General features: G+C 39.2%; 1 protein-coding gene across 1 annotated transcript; it reads left to right on the forward strand.

Annotated features, from left to right (window-relative positions):
• The first annotated feature begins 1,686 nt into the window (after window positions 1-1,686).
• On the forward strand, window positions 1,687-17,806 carry trpc1 (transient receptor potential cation channel, subfamily C, member 1). The gene is made up of 13 exons (XM_015000818.2): window positions 1,687-2,481; window positions 2,987-3,141; window positions 3,620-3,721; window positions 3,853-4,055; window positions 5,082-5,213; window positions 5,530-5,725; window positions 6,768-7,104; window positions 9,181-9,320; window positions 10,834-11,001; window positions 14,473-14,666; window positions 15,748-15,949; window positions 16,229-16,423; window positions 17,294-17,806. The coding sequence occupies exons 1-13, from the start codon at window positions 2,316-2,318 to the stop codon at window positions 17,519-17,521; spliced, it is 2,418 nt and encodes an 805-aa protein (XP_014856304.1). The 5' UTR covers window positions 1,687-2,315; the 3' UTR covers window positions 17,522-17,806.
• Window positions 17,807-18,514: the final 708 nt, after the last annotated feature.

An 18,514-nucleotide genomic window follows, 5' to 3' on the forward strand; every position in this document is an offset into this window, starting at 1 on the left:
ACACAATCAATGCAACGCATTTAATTTATATAAAACCCCCAGAAATTTAAGACATGGGCCTATTTCAATGTAGTGATTCGTTAAGTAACCGTTTCATTCAATATTTTTTTTCTTTCATTAAAAGTAGTAGCAAATAAAAGGTGAAGTGAATAAATAATGTCAAATTAGAAAAAAAAGAGTATTTGTTGAATCAATACATCAGCCATTCAATTTGATAAATTCAGAGTTTACTTTGCATATAGAACACATAAAATGTGCAGGATAAAGGATTACTTTTTATCCAACAGCACACATAGGCCTGAACTGCTTTTTATCATTTTAAGGGATTGAGTCTGGATTTCATGTAAAATCTTCTTTTTACCCAACTGCCTGCCAGGCTTTTATTTTGACAGAACTTTTTATTTATGTTTATAGCTGCTAGCACTGTTTTGTCAAACTGCAAAAATAATCCCAACTTCCTCAGTCCTCTCTGGTAAAACATCTAAAGATGTTAAGTGTTCTGACATGCTGGTGAAAAACTCCACATGTGCTCCATTAAGGCCTGGCAAGGACTCCATCAGTCTAGATATAATTAATTTCACAAATAGATGTCCAAACATATCTATTGCACAGTTAAGCCTCCATTACCGGCCACTGAATTTAATGCAGAGAATAACCCAGACATAAACTGTGATACGATTTCTATCCCAGTGTGCTGAGATACTGAGTCTAGAAAAAGTAGTTATATTCTATCAATGTTTTGATCTTTTGAAAACACTTTCAATGTGTTTTCAAAAGATCAAGATTAAATGATACATGGTTGTTGTTTTTTTTGTTGTTGTTGTTGTTTTTTTGGGGTTGTTTGTTTTTGGGGGTTTTTAATAATACGAATTTGACAAGTGTGTTCAGTCTCTTTTGCTCTGATACCATGAAATTAATTCAATTTCAAACAACAAAGTCATCTGTACAGTAAAAAGAATGCATGTATTTAAGTATGGATGTATATTAATCAAAATATAAATGTAGCGGTTTTGTGAAGGTGTTTCAAAGATCTGTTAGAGATCACTGTTAAAAAAAAAAAAAACCAGTAAAGATCAAGGAACACACCAGGCAAGTATGGAATGAAGTTGGAGAGGAATGTAAATCAGTTTCCTAAACATAGGACACTGCAAGAAACATTGCTTTATCCATTTTTTAAAAATTACTTTATCACTTAGATCAAGGCAATCCGATGCCTGCATAACAGTGTTTGCAGTATAGCCAATCTGTAATTCATCATGAAAATAATATCATCTAACTGCAAATCTAGCAAATAATTTCTGACCATCTAAATCTAAATTGACAAGCCCTGCTAGGAGAACATTATTCACAGAAGCAACAAACAAGATGAACTACAAACATCCATACCTAAAGTGCCAGTATTTGTTGACATATTTGCCATGCACCCCACAGAACTGTCCTTTATTAAAGAATGGTAATTTTTTTCCCTCCCTTTGCTGAAGGAAAGCTGTGAAAATTTCAATTAGCTTTTTTCAGGGTCACCAAACAATGCCTCTCCCCCGCAAAAAAGTAATACCTAATAAATCAAACGCTGAAATCAAAGAGCAACTTTAGAATAATATTTGCTTAATATATGCACAACATAATAGCAGGGACATATACTCCGCAGCATATAAAAAAAAGAGGATGGTTTGATGTTTAACAGTACAGCGTGCAAATAAATTCAGGTGCATAAATGCTGTAGCAAAGCTCTGTAAATAACTTGCAGCATTGTGCGCTTTTTGCTGCATAACATTTCAAGTCTCTGCCTCTGCACAGCCTATACGGTCAGCACAAACAGTACACAAAGCAGCACTGTTACGTAATTCTGAGTCACACACACACGCACACTGCGCTGCGCGCGCACGAAGGAAGCGCGTGCGACTCGGAGGAAACATGCGCAGTAGCGTCCTCGTCAGCAGCATCAGGACCAAAAAGATCCCAGCAGCAAACCTGCGATGTGGGACAGAAGATGGTGCGTGCAAACACGGCGAAAGGAATGACAGTTTTGTTTTTCTTGGCGTAAGCAGTCGTTCGACTCCGTTAATCCAGTTTAATCGAGCCTGAGGTCGGATAGTCGGTAGCGGAAGGTTGTGTTTAGACGCACTAAAGAGAACGCAACGCCTCGGAGTGTGTTGACCACACAGGAAGATTTCTCCCGATGACGACGCTGTAAACCTGCCTCCGTTCCGCTCCGACTTGCTTCCTGGAAGGATTCCTCCACTGTCCAGCCACACATAGCAGTAACAAGGACGATGACGGGCTTTCTTGTGTGATGGTCGCAGCTTTCTAGTGGGATGCACATCAGTGCTTGGCCGTACTCGCTCTCCGTCGTAATGGCAGCTCTTTACCAGGGCACGGACACCTCCTCCCCCGACAAATTCCTGGCCTTGAAAGACGTGAGAGAAGTAAAAGAGGAGACGACGCTGGACGAGAAGCTCTTCCTGCTGGCATGCGAGAAAGGTTCGCCCATCTCCCCCCCACCCCTCCCTCCTTTTGAGCTATGTTAGGCTTTTCATTTACTAGAAGCTCATATTTACCTGCAGTGATGCAGTCAGGCCAGCAGTAGAACATAATCCGCAAATGGGGGGGGGGGGGGAGATGAGTAATGTAACTGTCTGCATGTTACAGGATTCATCTGGTGAATCTCCACAGCTCCTAACAAGGAGATGAAGCTGATGAGTTAAACACAGGTCAAATAGCACAGAGGCATGGGCATTCTCAACGAGTCATTGATAAGTTCACAGATTCACCATATAAAGCCTCTGTAAACACAGCGGAGAAGCCAAGTTACTCTGCTTTGAGGGAGATGTTATTGTTAAGCAAAGATTTAGGAGGCTGCTTCCTGTTCTGTCTCACCACTTTCCTTGTAACTACTGTTGAGGTCTGGAGGCGTCTCCTTTAAACATCTTCGAAAGAATCACTTGAAAGCCACTTGTGAGTTTTATGAACAATTTTGTCTCCTCAGGTGACTATTACATGGTGAAGAAGCTGCTGGAGGAGAACCGCCATGGGGAGCTCAACGTCAACTGTGTGGATGTGCTGGGCCGGGACGCGGTGACCATCACCATCGAGAACGAAAACCTGGACATCCTGCAGCTTCTGCTCGAGCACGGCTGCCAGGTATGTCAGAAATGACAATGCAGTGACCTGCAAATGTCGTTTTGTACGTCACTGGATTTATACTGGGAGTTCTTTGCATATTCTACATTGCAGTTCACATTTTTTTATAGATCCTATTTAACACAAACATCAATGTGCTTGAATAACTATTCCTTTTTTTTGTTTGGTAGTTATTCACCCTTTATATTTAACTTGCAAATCAGGCTGATACCAAACCATCTTTGGAATAACACTCTCTTAGGTCAGTTTCATGTCCAGTCAAAGTCCAGGCCTAGATCCTATTGAAATCCTTTGGCAATGTTTGGAAATTTTCTGCAACCAGTTTAAATGAGGTATTTTTCAAATAGGTTGGCTACATGTGCAAAGCCGGTAAAAGGTGTGAGTATTTTAGCAAAGCATTTTATATTTTTCTTTCCCTCTGTCTGCTTTCTTTGTTTCCGCCCCCCCTTTTTTTTCTAAAATTATGTTTTTCTCAAAGGCCACAGATGCCCTGCTGGTGGCCATAGACTCGGAGGTTGTGGGTGCCGTGGACATCCTCCTCAACCACAGACCAAGACGCTCCTCCAAGCCCTCTATCGCTGTAAGTCCCCCGTTATTGCAGGTTATTAAAACATCTTTCCAGACTCAAATAACCGAGTACCACAGCATGTAATTTTTCTTTCTTTTTTTTTTTTTTTTTAGTTTTTAATACTTGCTTGCTGTGCTTTTCAGAAACTGATGCAGCGGATCCAGAACCCAGAGTACTCCACCACCATGGATGTGGCTCCTGTTATCCTGGCAGCACACAGAAATAATTATGAGATCCTCACCATGCTGCTAAAACAGGACATCTCCCTCCCTCGGCCTCACGCTGTCGGCTGCGAGTGCATGCTGTGCAATGCTAAAAACAAGAAGGACAGCTTAAGGCACTCCAGGTACATGCTAATGCAGTGACTTATAGCTATTAAAAAAATGGCATAAAGTGGTTTTCATGATGGCTTGTTGTATGCAAAGCAATCATTTGTAGAAAGTGTGTAGCTGTACTTTGAATTGTTTTATGTCTGTCGACACAGAGGACTACTGACGCAATGTGTCGCTTTTTCTGCTTAGCAAAAAACAGCATTTAGCATTTGTACTATGTAGCTGTTTTACTCTGACATGTAAAAGAGATTTAAAGTCTAACTTAAGCAAAAGGGAGAAAAAAAACAACCCACTGTGTTTTCCCCAGGGGAATTGGTACGTTTTGCTTTCGGATTACACCTTGGATTGAAAGATGTGATTTTACTGAGTTGTTTTGCTGGGCAATTTTATTTTCTGTCCCACGCAGCGGTCTGAATGAATCAATGTGTGGCTTCTCTGCCAAGCAACACAGAGCTTTAAGCAGGGCCAATTCAAGAAAACTGAATGTTTATTTTATCCAACGCATTCTTCTGCTTGTTGGGAATGTCGAGACTTAACATTTAGTTTTGAAGCATTTGTAGCAGGACTGTGGTTGGTGCTTTAACCTTAAAACAACTGATGCATCTGTAGCTCAGCACTTTTCATGCTGATTGATAGTCAGCTATTAAGATCTTTAACTTCTTCCAATGACCCTTCTTTTTTGCACATGCAATGATTTAAGAATACAAATATTACACCATCCACATTCATTGGAACATCTGGTAAAGATGTGTAAAAATAAATCCATCTTTAATTGGAATAACATAATCTCACTTTGAATAAGCGTTTTTTTGTTGTTGTTTTCCTTTATTTTATACTACCTTTGTTTTTATTTTTCTAAATAAGCGACTATGATATGTAATTGCACACCAAAGCAGTTACATAGAGTTAATGAACTTTAATTAGTTTATACATGTTCCCTAATATTGGCTATGTGCTTTTTCAGTTGAATTCTCACTTTTGGGCAACTTCAATCCCCCCCTTTTTTTTTTTTTTTGTTTTAATAAAACTTTGTCCTTTAGGTTCCGACTCGACATCTACCGCTGCCTGGCGAGCCCCTCCCTTATCATGCTGACCGAGGAGGACCCCATACTGCGAGCATTTGAGCTGAGCGCAGACTTGAAGGAGCTCAGCCTTGTCGAGGTCGAATTCAGGTGAAAATATCGCTTACTCATTAGCCATCTCTCTATCAATCTATTCAGCTCTCAGGTCATTTGTCCAGCCATAAACTGCCATAAATTCATCTTTAACTTTTGGATTTATCCTTTAAAAAAATAGTTAAATAACACTGCTACTTCTGTGAGTAATGTTCTCCTAGCAGGGCCTGTCTGTTAATTCAATCTAAAAAAAAAAAAAAACGATGGAATTTTAAAGTAAAAACTGTGCAGGTCTCTCCCTTTCAGCACAAACAATGATACTATAAGCTATAGATCTGAACAGGATATGTTTAAAAACCTATCTCTGCTGTAGGAATGACTACGAAGAGCTGGCGAAACAGTGCAAGATGTTTGCCAAGGATCTTCTGGCTCAGGCTCGAAACTCTCGAGAGCTGGAAGTGATTCTCAATCACACCTCCAGCGACGATCATGTCGACAAGAGGGGCCTGCTGGAGGAGCGCATGAACCTTAGCCGGCTTAAGCTGGCCATCAAGTACAACCAAAAAGAGGTAGGCTGGAGGAAGTCTGCAACTCCAAAAGCTCACAGGTTTCATTACTTTTGTTATTGATCTCCTGTACTGTACTTGCTGTCATATCTATGAGCTACAGCAGCACGTTGTGAACTTGTCTTTAGGGAACAAAAGTTTGGCAGTTTAAAGTGTTTCCTTAAGGCAACAGCAGTCAAAGATAAACTTAAACTCTAAGTTTGAAGCTGCTAAATGATTTACAGCCTGCAAGGTTCTGTGTGAAAAATGCGTTTTGTGTTGTAGAGCTAGCAGCCCAGTGCTTCCTACTTTAGAATAAAACATTAATACAGTTATATATAAAGCTGCACACGAGAAATTAGTACATAAGAATCAGTGAGAAAAAAATGATTTTAATAGCTATTTATGTAGATTGAGAAAAAAATGCTGAACTTGCAGTGCCTTGTAAACATATTTACACTTCTTTTTTTTCCCAACATTATCTTTATTGGTTTTTCAACAATGTTTCCAGTAATATACAGGACATAAGTGTGCTCTCATCTCAAAGGAAACATATTTACATTTCTGAAATGTTTTTTTATATTTTCTTACACTCTCAAAGTTTTGTGTGTAGCCATAATCAAGAAATCAGAATATTATTGAAAACTTCATCTATCTTAGTGACTTAATTCACTAAGTGAAACACATTATGTAGATTAATTACACACAGGCTGGTGTTTTCTAGCCTTTATTGCTGTTAATTATGATGATTTTCCTCTTACAGCTAATGAAAACATGACATTAAAATTACAATATTTAATCAGACCAATAAAGAGAAAACATTTTAATACAGAACTGTTAGCTCAATGAAAAGTATGTTTAGTGCTAGCTTGTTATTTTCAAAAGGTGCTTTAAATCAGAGAACACATGTAATTTATTGAATATGACAATATTTCATTGGGGTTTAACGTGTTTGATTGACACACATTTAAGCATAGTTGTAAATAAGAATAAAAGTGATGCTTTAAAAAGCAGTCTTATTTTTTTTTCTTATGTCTGTCATTTCCTGTGTTGTCCATCTTCACAGTTCGTGGCTCAGTCCAACTGTCAGCAGTTCCTCAACACCGTCTGGTTCGGAGAGATGGCCAGCTACCGACGGAAGCACACCTGTTTGAAGATGGGCACGGTTCTGAGCCTGGCGCTGCTCTGGCCGCTCCTCTCCATCTGCTACCTGCTGGTGCCCCGCTCCCGAGTCGGCCAGATAATCCACACGCCGTTCGTGAAGTTCATCATCCACAGCGCCTCTTATTTCACCTTCCTGCTGCTGCTCAACCTGTATTCTCTGGTCTACAATGAGGGCAAGAAGAACATGATGGGCCCCCCACTCGAGATGATTGATTACCTGCTGATCCTCTGGATCATAGGTAAGGTATCTATCTGATGAAGGATGCATTAGGTGTGGTTTGGTATGAATACGTAACAAACAAAAGAGGTCTAAAATGTGTAGAGGAAAACTAATAGTGAGCATCACCCTGAATATAATCTACATGGTGAAAAGTGGTGGTGGCAGCATCATGCTGCCAAGAACAGGTAGGTTGGTCAGAGGTGTTGATGAGAAGATGAAAGAAAATCTGTTAAAAGATTCAAAAGATCTTAGATTTCAAGAAAGATTCAGCCTACAGCAGGAAAAATAATCATGGCCTTGTAATCAGGGGCTTGAATGGTCTATTCAAAGTCCAAACACAAATCGAGTCACTAAAACTGATGTTCGCAAACACTAATATGACAGAGTCGTAATTATTTTTGCAAAGAAAATTTGACAACATCTAACTATTTAAATTTTTGCAAAGCTCATAGACAAATAGGGACGAGAGAGGATTGCCGGTTCGATTCCCAGTCCACCCACCCTCGTAATTTATGTCCCTGGGCGAGATACTTCACCCAACTTGCCAGCTGGTGTTGGTCAGAAGGGCTGCTGGTGCAAAATTGCAGCCTCGCTTCTGTCAGTCTGCCCCAGGGCAGCTGTAGCTACAAACCAGTAGTTAGTAAATTACTAACTATCCTGGCTCTGAATTCAACTGCACGCCACTGTTGCAAAACAAGTTATTATTTTCCCTCGACTTTTATTTTGGTCTGTCACGTTATGTCCTAATAAAATGCATTATATGCCTTTAGAAAAGTAAAAGATTTCCAGCTCTTGCAGCATGAATATTTATGCAAGACACCAAAATTATATGCCCCTACTTGCTTATCAGAGGCAGCTAAAAAGACACATTTATAAATGGACCGTCTCTGGAGAGCAGCCTCCCTCCCTACCTTCCCCGTCTGCCAAGAAGCCATTATCATCATGCACTTTGGGTCTCGTTAATGGCTCTGGCTTCTTGCTGGGATGTTTGTAAGTGGCTGTAAAATCCCCCCCCCCCCCACCCACACCCCCACAGCTCATTGTGCTGTAGGTCTCATTCCGCTCACTGCTTGGTTGATAAATCATTCTATTAACACCACCTGACGGGTAATAGAATTCTGTAGCAGAAGCAGTGAGATTAATTCGTTAAACGTTGGAGAAATGGATGTTGGGACGTTTTCAATTTGACGTCAGTGGAGTCGCGACAGAAAAGTGAACCTGGGTTCTGTGTGTGTTCCGCAGAGGTGAAATAATTCTTCATCTGTTGCAAAAGAACACCGGAGATCAGGTTGAGTATTTGTCAAGCTTTATTTCAAAAGATGTGATCTGTACACCAGGAATCCTGCTGCATTAATATGACATTCTCTGTCAGGCAAATAGAAAAGAGGTGTCCATGATTGCCCTTCCCTAAAATATTGTGTTAGCAGGATGTGAGTAGCTATCAAACTCCCTGGATGAGTTTGATCTTTACACCCAGCAATCATTTTTTTCCTGCTCTCTGTTGTTGGCTGTTTTGTCTCCTGCTGCACCCATCTTCTCGTATTTCTCCTTCTCCCTTGAGCCAGTTGCCTCCCATTAATGGAGAAATCAGATGCTGTAAGAGTGTGTGTGAGCCTTTGCACGTGTCTTAATGTTTCTCATGTTGTGTTTGTGTGTCTCATTTCTCAAACACAATGAGTGGGTGAAGAAACAGCTATTAGGGTTTTCTGCGCCAAAGGCTGTCACTTCTTTGCTGGCTTCCTTTTAAAACTCCTGACAGATAAGTCATCTCTGAATCACAGTACACAGTAACTACACATTTTACTGTTTTTATAACCTGTTTACATGCAGAACTAATGGATTTTTTTTTCTGAAGAAAGTTCCTTCCCATTTTTATTAAATGCCACATGGTTCCTTATATCCCACTTGACACATTTTTTTTTCTCTTTAAATACCAATTTTTGCATATCATACCCCTTGCGTCACCTACGACTCAATCTGACAGATGACTTATGGGTTAATCCAAAAAAAAAAAAAAAAAAGATCCACATAGCTGCAAAAATCAGTGTGTCTGTTATGTGAGTGTATCTGATGGTCAATTTCTGCACCCTTGCAGGAATGGTGTGGTCGGACGTGAAACGTTTGTGGTACGAAGGGCTGGAAGACTTTCTGGAAGAGTCCAGGAACCAGCTGAGTTTTGTGATGAATTCTCTCTACCTGGCAACCTTCACTCTTAGAATAGTTGCTCATAGCAAGGTAACAGCACACTACTTTTTTTTTCTTTTTTTTTAATTGAAAACATAGCTAAGATCAATAGAAAAAGTTCTGGTTGGAATTTTCCAGTCATAATGGAATCAATTCTGATGATTTCTGGGTATTAGTTGTTTGTTTTAGTGTTATTTTTATAAGATTAACGAGACTGTATTATGGACAATTTCCAACAAGAAGATGTGAGTGCAGAGGTTGTTAAATTCTGGATAGATATTTGACCACTTTCAAATGCCAGAACTTTTAAATAAGTAACCTTTCTGTCAGGGATCTGATTTTTAAGTTCACACATTTTGAATGGGATTAATGTTGTAGCCATTCTAGAACCTTTATTGTACACAGCTATGACCATTTAATAACAAGTTTTAATGCATTCTTGAGATTGTTGTTCTGTTGGAACATTGAACTTTGTCCAAAGTTTCAATTGTCTGGCCCAAATCGTGTCCTTCATTATTTAGGATGTTCCAGAGCAACCCATAAATGGGAAGAATGGGAAGAAATCAAGAAACTATACAGTTTACAAGGTGGCTGTAATAATAAATAAGGAGCATCAAGCTCAAGTTATTCAATCTGACGGCAGACCATGGTTGAAATTTCTACAGTTGGATGATGCACATTAACACATTAAAACACATTAAAAATAGGACACATTAAAATAGGATTGGAACAGTCAAAGCAAATTTCTGGGAAGTATTTCACAAAAATACAAAGAAGACAATTAAGCTGTTGCCCCTTAATCATACTGAATTAAACAATTAGGTTAAGTAAAAGGGTCTCCACCAACATCACCCACATTAACAAGAATGGCCTGCATCAGGGTTACTTTGCTCTGTTTGTTTTTGAGACTGCCACCAAGTGGAAGCAAACAGCAGTGCCATGCATCATCAACAGAGCTGTGCAAAGCAACAGCGCTCATTGTTACAGTACAGTATTTATGTTTCCTTAATGGGCCAGGAAGGGAGGAGAGTGGAGGCTGGATGCAGCCAAGCAGATAAAGAGCTCTAATCAGACGACAGCTTTACAAGGATCTCATGTATAGTTGTAGTATTTCTGAGAAAAGAGTTAACTAACAGTGATCTTTTTTATGTCCCTTATTACTCGCCTCACTGTGTGTGGGAGCAAATTATGGGCCCTCGTGGGTCCTTGTCCAGGCCAGACGCTAACAGTATATATATATATATATATATATATATATATATATATATATATATATATATATATATATATATATATATATATATATATATATATATATATGTATATATATATATATATATATATATATATATATATATATATGTATGTATGTATGTATGTATCTATCTATGTATGTATGTATGTGTGGGTAAATATATAGTCCTGTTTTTATAAGATCAATGTTGCCCCAAAACAGTTTTTATTATTTGTGTTAAAACTATCTGTGGTTTAGGATTTCAAAGCATTGAGAATGTTCCTGACACAAGTTTCCGCCTTCAAGACAGTTTTTTTTTTTGATCTGCAGTTCAAAAATTGCAAAAATGATACAGACACATCCACACCAGAGAGGAAGGACTGGGACGCCTTCCATCCCATCCTGGTTGCCGAGGGCCTCTTCGCCTTTGCCAACGTTCTGAGTTACCTGAGACTCTTCTTCATGTACACCACCAGCTCCATTCTGGGGCCACTGCAGGTTAGCAAGCACTTATGTAAGGATTATGAAACTACTTTGTTTTATATATATATATAGGTATATATATATATATTTTTTTTTTTTTTTCTCACACTTGCACAGACAGACGATCACACTGCCCACTCTCTTCCGCTCTCTGTTAATGTGATAACTCAAGGCCAAGCCCACTCTAAATATCACACCAGCTGTGCTTTTCTGTCTGATAACATCGTCAAAGGCATTAAGTACAAGCGTACAAGATCTCTGAAGACAACCTGATTTTATTTAGGGTTACCAGAGTGAAGGCGGCTGGTTCTTTGTGTAGAAGTCACAAAATTCTGTTAAAATACATGGAAATTTAAGTTTATTATGTAAAACAAAAAAAAATCCAATGGTCGAGGATACTTTCTCAAGGCACTGTAAGTCAGAGTCAAGCAAAAAGCGTTCAACACATTTTTTCAGTCCATGAAACCTTTAACTAGTTTCATTAGTCTTGCTAGTTTTCAATGGAAATCTGTTAATTTTTTATTAGTGCAATTGCTCTGATTAAAACAATTAAAATCTAAGCATCAGCTTGTGAAATCTGGATTTCACATTTTCCACTCATTCTCTCCTGTTATTTCAGGGCCATCTGTGCTCCCTGATCTTAAATCATGACATTGCCTTCTTGGAAGATTTATATATATTTATATATATATATATATATAAAAAACAACAACAACAACCAGTGTCCGGATTTCTTCTGGGTGTCTAGAGTTTTATTTTCTCACCCACTATGTGTGTGTTCTATGTTACGTAAAGCAGTCCTCAGGTATGCGCCGACATATTTCAAGGAACAGCTTCCTGTCATTAAGTCTTGGTTACAGTTTGTGGTTGGGTAATAAACACTAATTCCCCACTGCAAGCAGTAAACATGCAGGTTCCAGCTTTAAATCTCTTTTGCCTTTCTGCTTCGTCTCTTCCCCGTCTTTCTGCCCCACTCGTGCATCAACACGTGGCCTGGCAGAATGGAAAAATGATTAGCTCTGGAAACAGACGCCGCACTCACATGGCAGACACACCTCTCCCAACAAATGTGCACGCACCCACACATTTCAGTACTCTCGTGATATTTGGCCGAGACAGCCTTCCATCCAGCCACACCCAGACATCCCCCTTTTCCATGCAGACAGTGACTCATGATTATGGGGGTTGCAGTCATACTTCCCCCCCGTGCTGAGCTTGGAAAGGATGATTGGATGTGTGTAGAGCTTGCTCGTGGCCCAGACTTAACCTCACTGACAGTATTAATCCATCATACCTGATGGTTAACTCCATGCAGGAATGCGCTCGAGAGTACAAACACAAGCTGTGGCCTAGCTACGCAGTATATCTTATTCTAATAGGGTTCTGAGTAATTGCTGTGGGGAGATTACACTGTAAGTCGTAAAAGAAAATGTACTGTAAAAACTGCCAATATTGACACCAAAACATCCTGTTCTTCTTTGTGTGTCTTTTATGGTGTTGTATGGAGATGGGCCTCCAAACTTACAAGTAAACAACGGTGTGTAAAAAGCCTTAAACAAAATGCCGTTTTATTGCAGACTGAAATAGTTAGGAAAACACAAGTGCAATTATTCAGACGCTCTGTGATGTCATGCACAACAACAAGATTCTCAGGGCCTCTAGAAAACAGTCGCACCCACATCATCACTGATCCTCCGTGGTAGTTAACGGTGGAGTGCTTAAACACATATATTTGTTTGTTTTACAGCAGGCACATACTGTTAAAAGGTTTCCTTAGTCTCAATCGAAGCACACAGTTCCAGTTAAAGTCCCAATAGAGTTTAGCAAACTTCACACCTTCATGGTTTTGATGCCAGCCTCTGTTTCTCCTGAACACCCTGCAGCATGGAGATAGCATCTAAGACAGGGGTCTGCAACCCATACTACCCAAAGAGATATTTTTTTGCCTCCTGCTAAATAAATTTTGTCTTGAACCACAAAACCTTAATGACCCTTCCGGAAAAAAAAAAAAAAAATGTCTTGACAAGTTTTGTAATGGTTGAATTTTCAACTATCCACCCGTCACGTATTGATGCCTTCGTTTTTTATTTTCTTTTTTTAACTTTTTCTACCAGGATTGCCATAAAACTTTAATATTTAGTCAAGAAAACTGTATCTGGCAGCGTTTGAGCTACACATTAAGCCTTTTCAGTCAATGTTAGGGGCAAATACATCCGGGCTCTGTTTGCACGGTTACTAAACTGGGCTTTATGTCATGCCTGCCAAGGAAGGGTACAACCTCAACTCGGCTCTTAAATCACCCGTGTACATAGTGGTTGGGGAATTTATATATGACAAGAGAACAAATTGTGCTAACAGACCTACCCTTCTGCTCAAACGCGCTGGTCATCATTCACCCCACGGTGGAGGCAGAGCGGTCACTCTGGAAACACTGTAGGCTTGTGATGTTGTTACGGTGACAGGCTTGTTTGTTTGAGCATCCTTTCTAACCGATAGGGGCCACGTAGATTTAGAAATAGCAGGCTTCCAGTAACCTTTGAGGACGTTTTCTGTCCCCTTTGTTTTAACCTCATGTACACAGGACCCAGAGCTTCCCAGCTGATTTCACCACTTCCCTGTGTGAACACTGGCGCTTTGCAAAAACAAAGATGTAAAAATAGGCAACCAGGGTACATAAAGAAGTAAAGCTGGATCCGAACATCCTGCTTAGTTTTCTGTGGAGCTGTGTTTTTATTTGTTTTGTTTTTTTTGTTGTTTTTTTTTTGCTTTACATGCCTTCTTGGACTACATGCATTGTAAATATGTACTTGTTGTATGTAGAATTATTTATATTGTTTATTAGTACTTGTCTTATGGTATTCTATTATATTTTATTCTATTCCGTCTACTCTATTACCGATATACACCAGTTAATTAGCCAGAGACCAAAATAATATTTTTTTTTCTTTAATTAGCTTTGATTTGTGATTATCGTGTCAAATATTGATTTAGTTTTCTTCTTCTAATTAAAAGCATCAACATAAGGAACTCACATTATTTCTGGTATGTGAGAACATCAACCCACTCTGTGTGCTTTGGTGCATTTATTTTCACTAAATAAAAGTCAGCTAAAGATTGGGGGCGTATGCTTTGACACACAAATCCTTTTCTGTTGGACTTAAAACTTCTCCTTCCGTAAACAAATCCACAGCATTTTTGCCTTATTTTATTTTATTTTTTTTCTTTGCAGTGTATATGTTTTTATGTGTTTTTCAAATGTGTTACAGCTCTAGTGTTATTGGGGAAAAAATATGAATCGGCACATTGAACCTCAAAGAGTACCAAAGATCATTATTATTGTTATGTTGCATTATGTTCTACAGGTGTATTTCTATTTATTCATTCTATCATGTAAAACTAAAGGAAACAACAGCATTACTGTATTATACTTCTTTGACTGACCTGTGTTACCAGCACTGGAATGACAGATGCATTAATGTCCCACAGATCTCCATGGGTCAGATGCTGCAGGAGTTTGGGAAGTTTCTGGGCCTCTTCCTGCTTGTGTTATTCTCCTTCACCATTGGGCTGACCCAGCTCTATGGAAAAGACCACGCTAAAGACACAAAGGACCAGATCAATCACACCAAGGACTGTGAGGGCATCTTCTGCGAGCAACAGAGCAACGATGCATTTCACACGTATGTGCAAACGTAAAGCTATTTTTTTTTAAGACAATGATTACTAGCCAGAATGCTCATTAAGAGATGCTAAAATTACGCTGAAGAACAAATGCAATGTAAGACTTATTGTATATGCACAACTATTAGATTATCTAGCATTTTGTATATATTCCTATTTATAGTTGAGATTATCCACTTGCTTCATGAAATTAAACAAGTTGATATGTATCATAATTTCTAAAGTAGTGATATGAAAGTCTCCTACTCCCAAGTGTTGTTATAAAATTGTGGTTTATTTGCCAGTTTTTCCTGGGGTGTAAACGGCACTCATTTACCTGTAATCGCTAACAGTTTCAAATGAAAGAAATCTGTATTTCTGGCAGCTGGCTGATGTAATTCCTGCTCCAGATGAAAATCTCACCTTTCTACATATGTACAAAAGTTAAAGGAATTTGATATGCAATGTATTTTTTTTCACCCAATGAACTTTATGGTAAGAAACAGTGCATGTGGTCACTTTAATGGTCTGACTGCTGTCCCTCAATACTGTGCTGAGAGACTGCCTTTGGTGGGTGGGAAGATATCTGACCTTTTTAACCCTTTTACTTTGTTGGGAAAAGTATGGAGTCTGCTGCATTCTTTCTCTTGACAATAAGTGACCATCCACCGCTTTGTCATATTCCCATTACTAACTTCATTTATTGTTGGAAAAACAGTAATTATTCTTTTTAAGGTAATAGGCAATTGTACCTTCAGATTCCACATGGCCATCTATGGTACTGTCTTTGTGTTTTAAACAGGATGTGATTTATTTATGTGTTATGCTTTGAAGCTGAGGTAAAAAAAAAAAAAAAAAGTATATATTTTTTTTTCTGTCACTTTTAAGCACTTAGGTTATAGAATAAAGCCACACACCTTTTTTTCCCCCCACTACAAATGTGATTCCAACACACTGGTTCATTGAGCACATCCACCCTGCAGCTTTGCGGGATGGCTATGGGGTTGGAATTTATAGCGAGGTTAAAAGTGGTTATATGTGCCAGATGTTTGGCCAGCAACCAATGCTTGTGTTTATGTACTATTGTCTTCCGTTTTCCAGGTTTATGGGGACCTGCTATGCTCTGTTCTGGTACATTTTCTCCTTGGCGCACGTTGCGCTCTTCGTCACCCGCATCAGCTACACAGAGGAGCTGCGCTCCTTTGTTGGTGCCCTGATCATAGGCACCTACAACATCGTGGTGGTTATCGTGCTGACCAAGCTGCTCGTGGCCATGCTCCATAAAAGCTTCAGACAAATTGCTGTAAGTTTGAACAGCATTTGGCTCAGCAGTTGTCTCAAGCAATCTGAGTTCGTGTCAGAGCTGAAAGCAGCATCTGCTTTCACTTACTGTTAAGAATAGATGTTGCTTCAAGTCACCCCGAAATGCTTCGCAGATGGCAAATGATTTCTTTGTTTGGTCTTTGAATAATTGCTTGATTCTCATTAGATTAAACTGGTGATTTTTGCATTTACGAGGTGGTTTCACTTGAACGGTTAAAGCTTCAGAGAATGAAGGGTAATTCTTTTATGCTTTATGTAGAATCATGAGGATAAGGAGTGGAAGTTTGCACGGGCCAAACTGTGGCTCAGCTACTTTGACGACAAGTGCACCCTGCCCCCTCCTCTCAATGTCCTAACCTCGCCAAAAACCGTCTGCTACCTGGTGACCAGCCTGAGGAAGTGGATCTGCTCTCACACCACAAAGGGCAAAGTGAAGAGACAGAACAGTCTCAAGGTGAGAAAGCTAATCACAGTCATCCTACATTCTTAGCAAACATATTTGCTTTAGTCTTGAAGTTTATTCAGATACTACTTGCAAATTTGAAGTAACTTTTGGCAACCCTTCCAAACAAGGCACAGTTGTTCAGTCATTTTCTGATTGCGCCAGCATGAATTTTGACATGTGCTGAATAAGGAAAGTATTTCACCTTTCACTTTTTGCAACTTATCCTTTCTGTTGTAAAATGATGATGGACCTCAAATACTTTGGAAACAGGCCTATACAGAGTTCATGGAGGTTTTAGTCATAAAAAGTCTTAAGAAGGAAAACCAACTAAATCGTAGGGCTAAAACGGACTCCATCTTAAACTTCTATGTGCTTTCCTTCTTGTAATGAGTGTTTTTTGGCATGCCTCTGCTAGTTTATTACAAGTGCTATAGGAGTGCTACAGTTAAGTAATTGGGGTGGTTTTATAGTTTTACAAAATTCTGAGGCATGTTCTGCTAGGTTAGCAACCTGGCTACACAGATTTCAGTAGTTTACTAAACTTCTTATCAATTAATCAAGAGTATTTCATTAATTTAATTAATTTAAAGTAGCACATGGCTGCTATTTTTGCTCTTACACCATCTAGAAGCAGAAAGGGTGCACTTAGCTTTTCACAGACCTCACATTTTGTCATGCTCTTTGTTTTTATACAGATATTCTATTTAGAGCAGATTAGATCATGTTTGTTATTTCCCAATATTTAAAACACTGAAGCTAACAGTGTCCACATTATTTTTACCATGACCTCTGAAGGTACTGAAAACCGTAACTAGATATCTATGGTTTCCACAATGTCTCACCATGAGTCTGAAGTCCGTCGGTGTGGTTACCCTGCAGGAGTGGAAGAACCTGAAACAGAAGCGTGACGAGAACTACCAGAAGATCATGTGCTGTCTGGTACACCGCTACCTGACCTCCACGCGGCAGAAGATGCAGAGCATGGATCAAGCCACGGTGGAAAATCTGAACGACCTACGCCAAGACCTGTCCAAGTTTCGCAACGAGATGAGGGACCTGCTGGGCTTCCGGACATCCAAATACGCCATGTTTTACCCAAGGAGTTAAAGCGAAAAACAAACAAACAAAAACAGACTCTTTCCTCTTCCTTCCTTCTCGATAAAATCTTTGCTTCATGTTTATCTGGGATTCCCCCAAGCATGTGCAAAAACTCTGCTCTTTGAAGTCTCTGGGGTCATTTTAAAACCTGGACCTTTATTAGAGAAATATGTATTCACCAAAGCCTCAAGACTCAGGCCTCCTATCTATTCAGCTATGTAACCTTTACTTTGTAAATAAAGAAAGCCATTCTTTTCAACAGGAAAATAATAAAAGATTTGTGGAAAACTTGGACTTTCTTGGTGATGACTCGCTTAAAAATCTGAGACAAAGCTAGAGTTTTTCCTTCATAATTTTACTTAAAGGCAATGGGTGTTGGTCTATAGGGAGTGTTGGGGCTACAACCTCTCTGATGTAAGGGATGGGGGGGATCTTAAAAAGATCTATAAACATGATTTAAAAAGTGTACTAACCAATTTTCCTTAATGTGTCTGCCTAAATGTTATCAAAACTAGAAAAATGTGCATTTCCTGCAAAAAAGAAGGGAGGGAGCAAGAAAAGAAGGAAGAAATGATGGGTTTAAAATGTCAACTTTGTGATCAGTGTGTATTTGCTTTAAAATAGCTAAATCCTATGTTCCTATTACAAATATGTGGTGCACACCCATATCTGCCTAAATAACTCCCTAATGCAAAAAAAATGAGAAAAAGTAGGAATATTCATGAAAAGGAGTTTGCACATACATGATTGTGTTGAGACTGGAGTTGTTTGAGACGTCTGTGTCAGTTTTGGCCTCTTTTGGACACGTCGTTTGCATCAGCCTCTTGAATTTATACTAAATGAAGACTTTATGAAAGTTATTTCCTGCAGGTGTTAGCTGCTTAACAGAACCTCGTTTCAAAAAACAGAATTACACCCTTTTTTTGTGTTCTGCTCATCAATTCTAGCAAAAGCGTCCATGCATATGTCACATGTCACATGCCTGATCCACCACCATGCAAA

The sequence above is a fragment of the Poecilia mexicana genome, unplaced genomic scaffold, assembly GCF_051168715.1.
Source record: "Poecilia mexicana isolate PSO_F unplaced genomic scaffold, ASM5116871v1 scaffold_20, whole genome shotgun sequence".
NCBI lineage: Eukaryota > Metazoa > Chordata > Actinopteri > Cyprinodontiformes > Poeciliidae > Poecilia > Poecilia mexicana.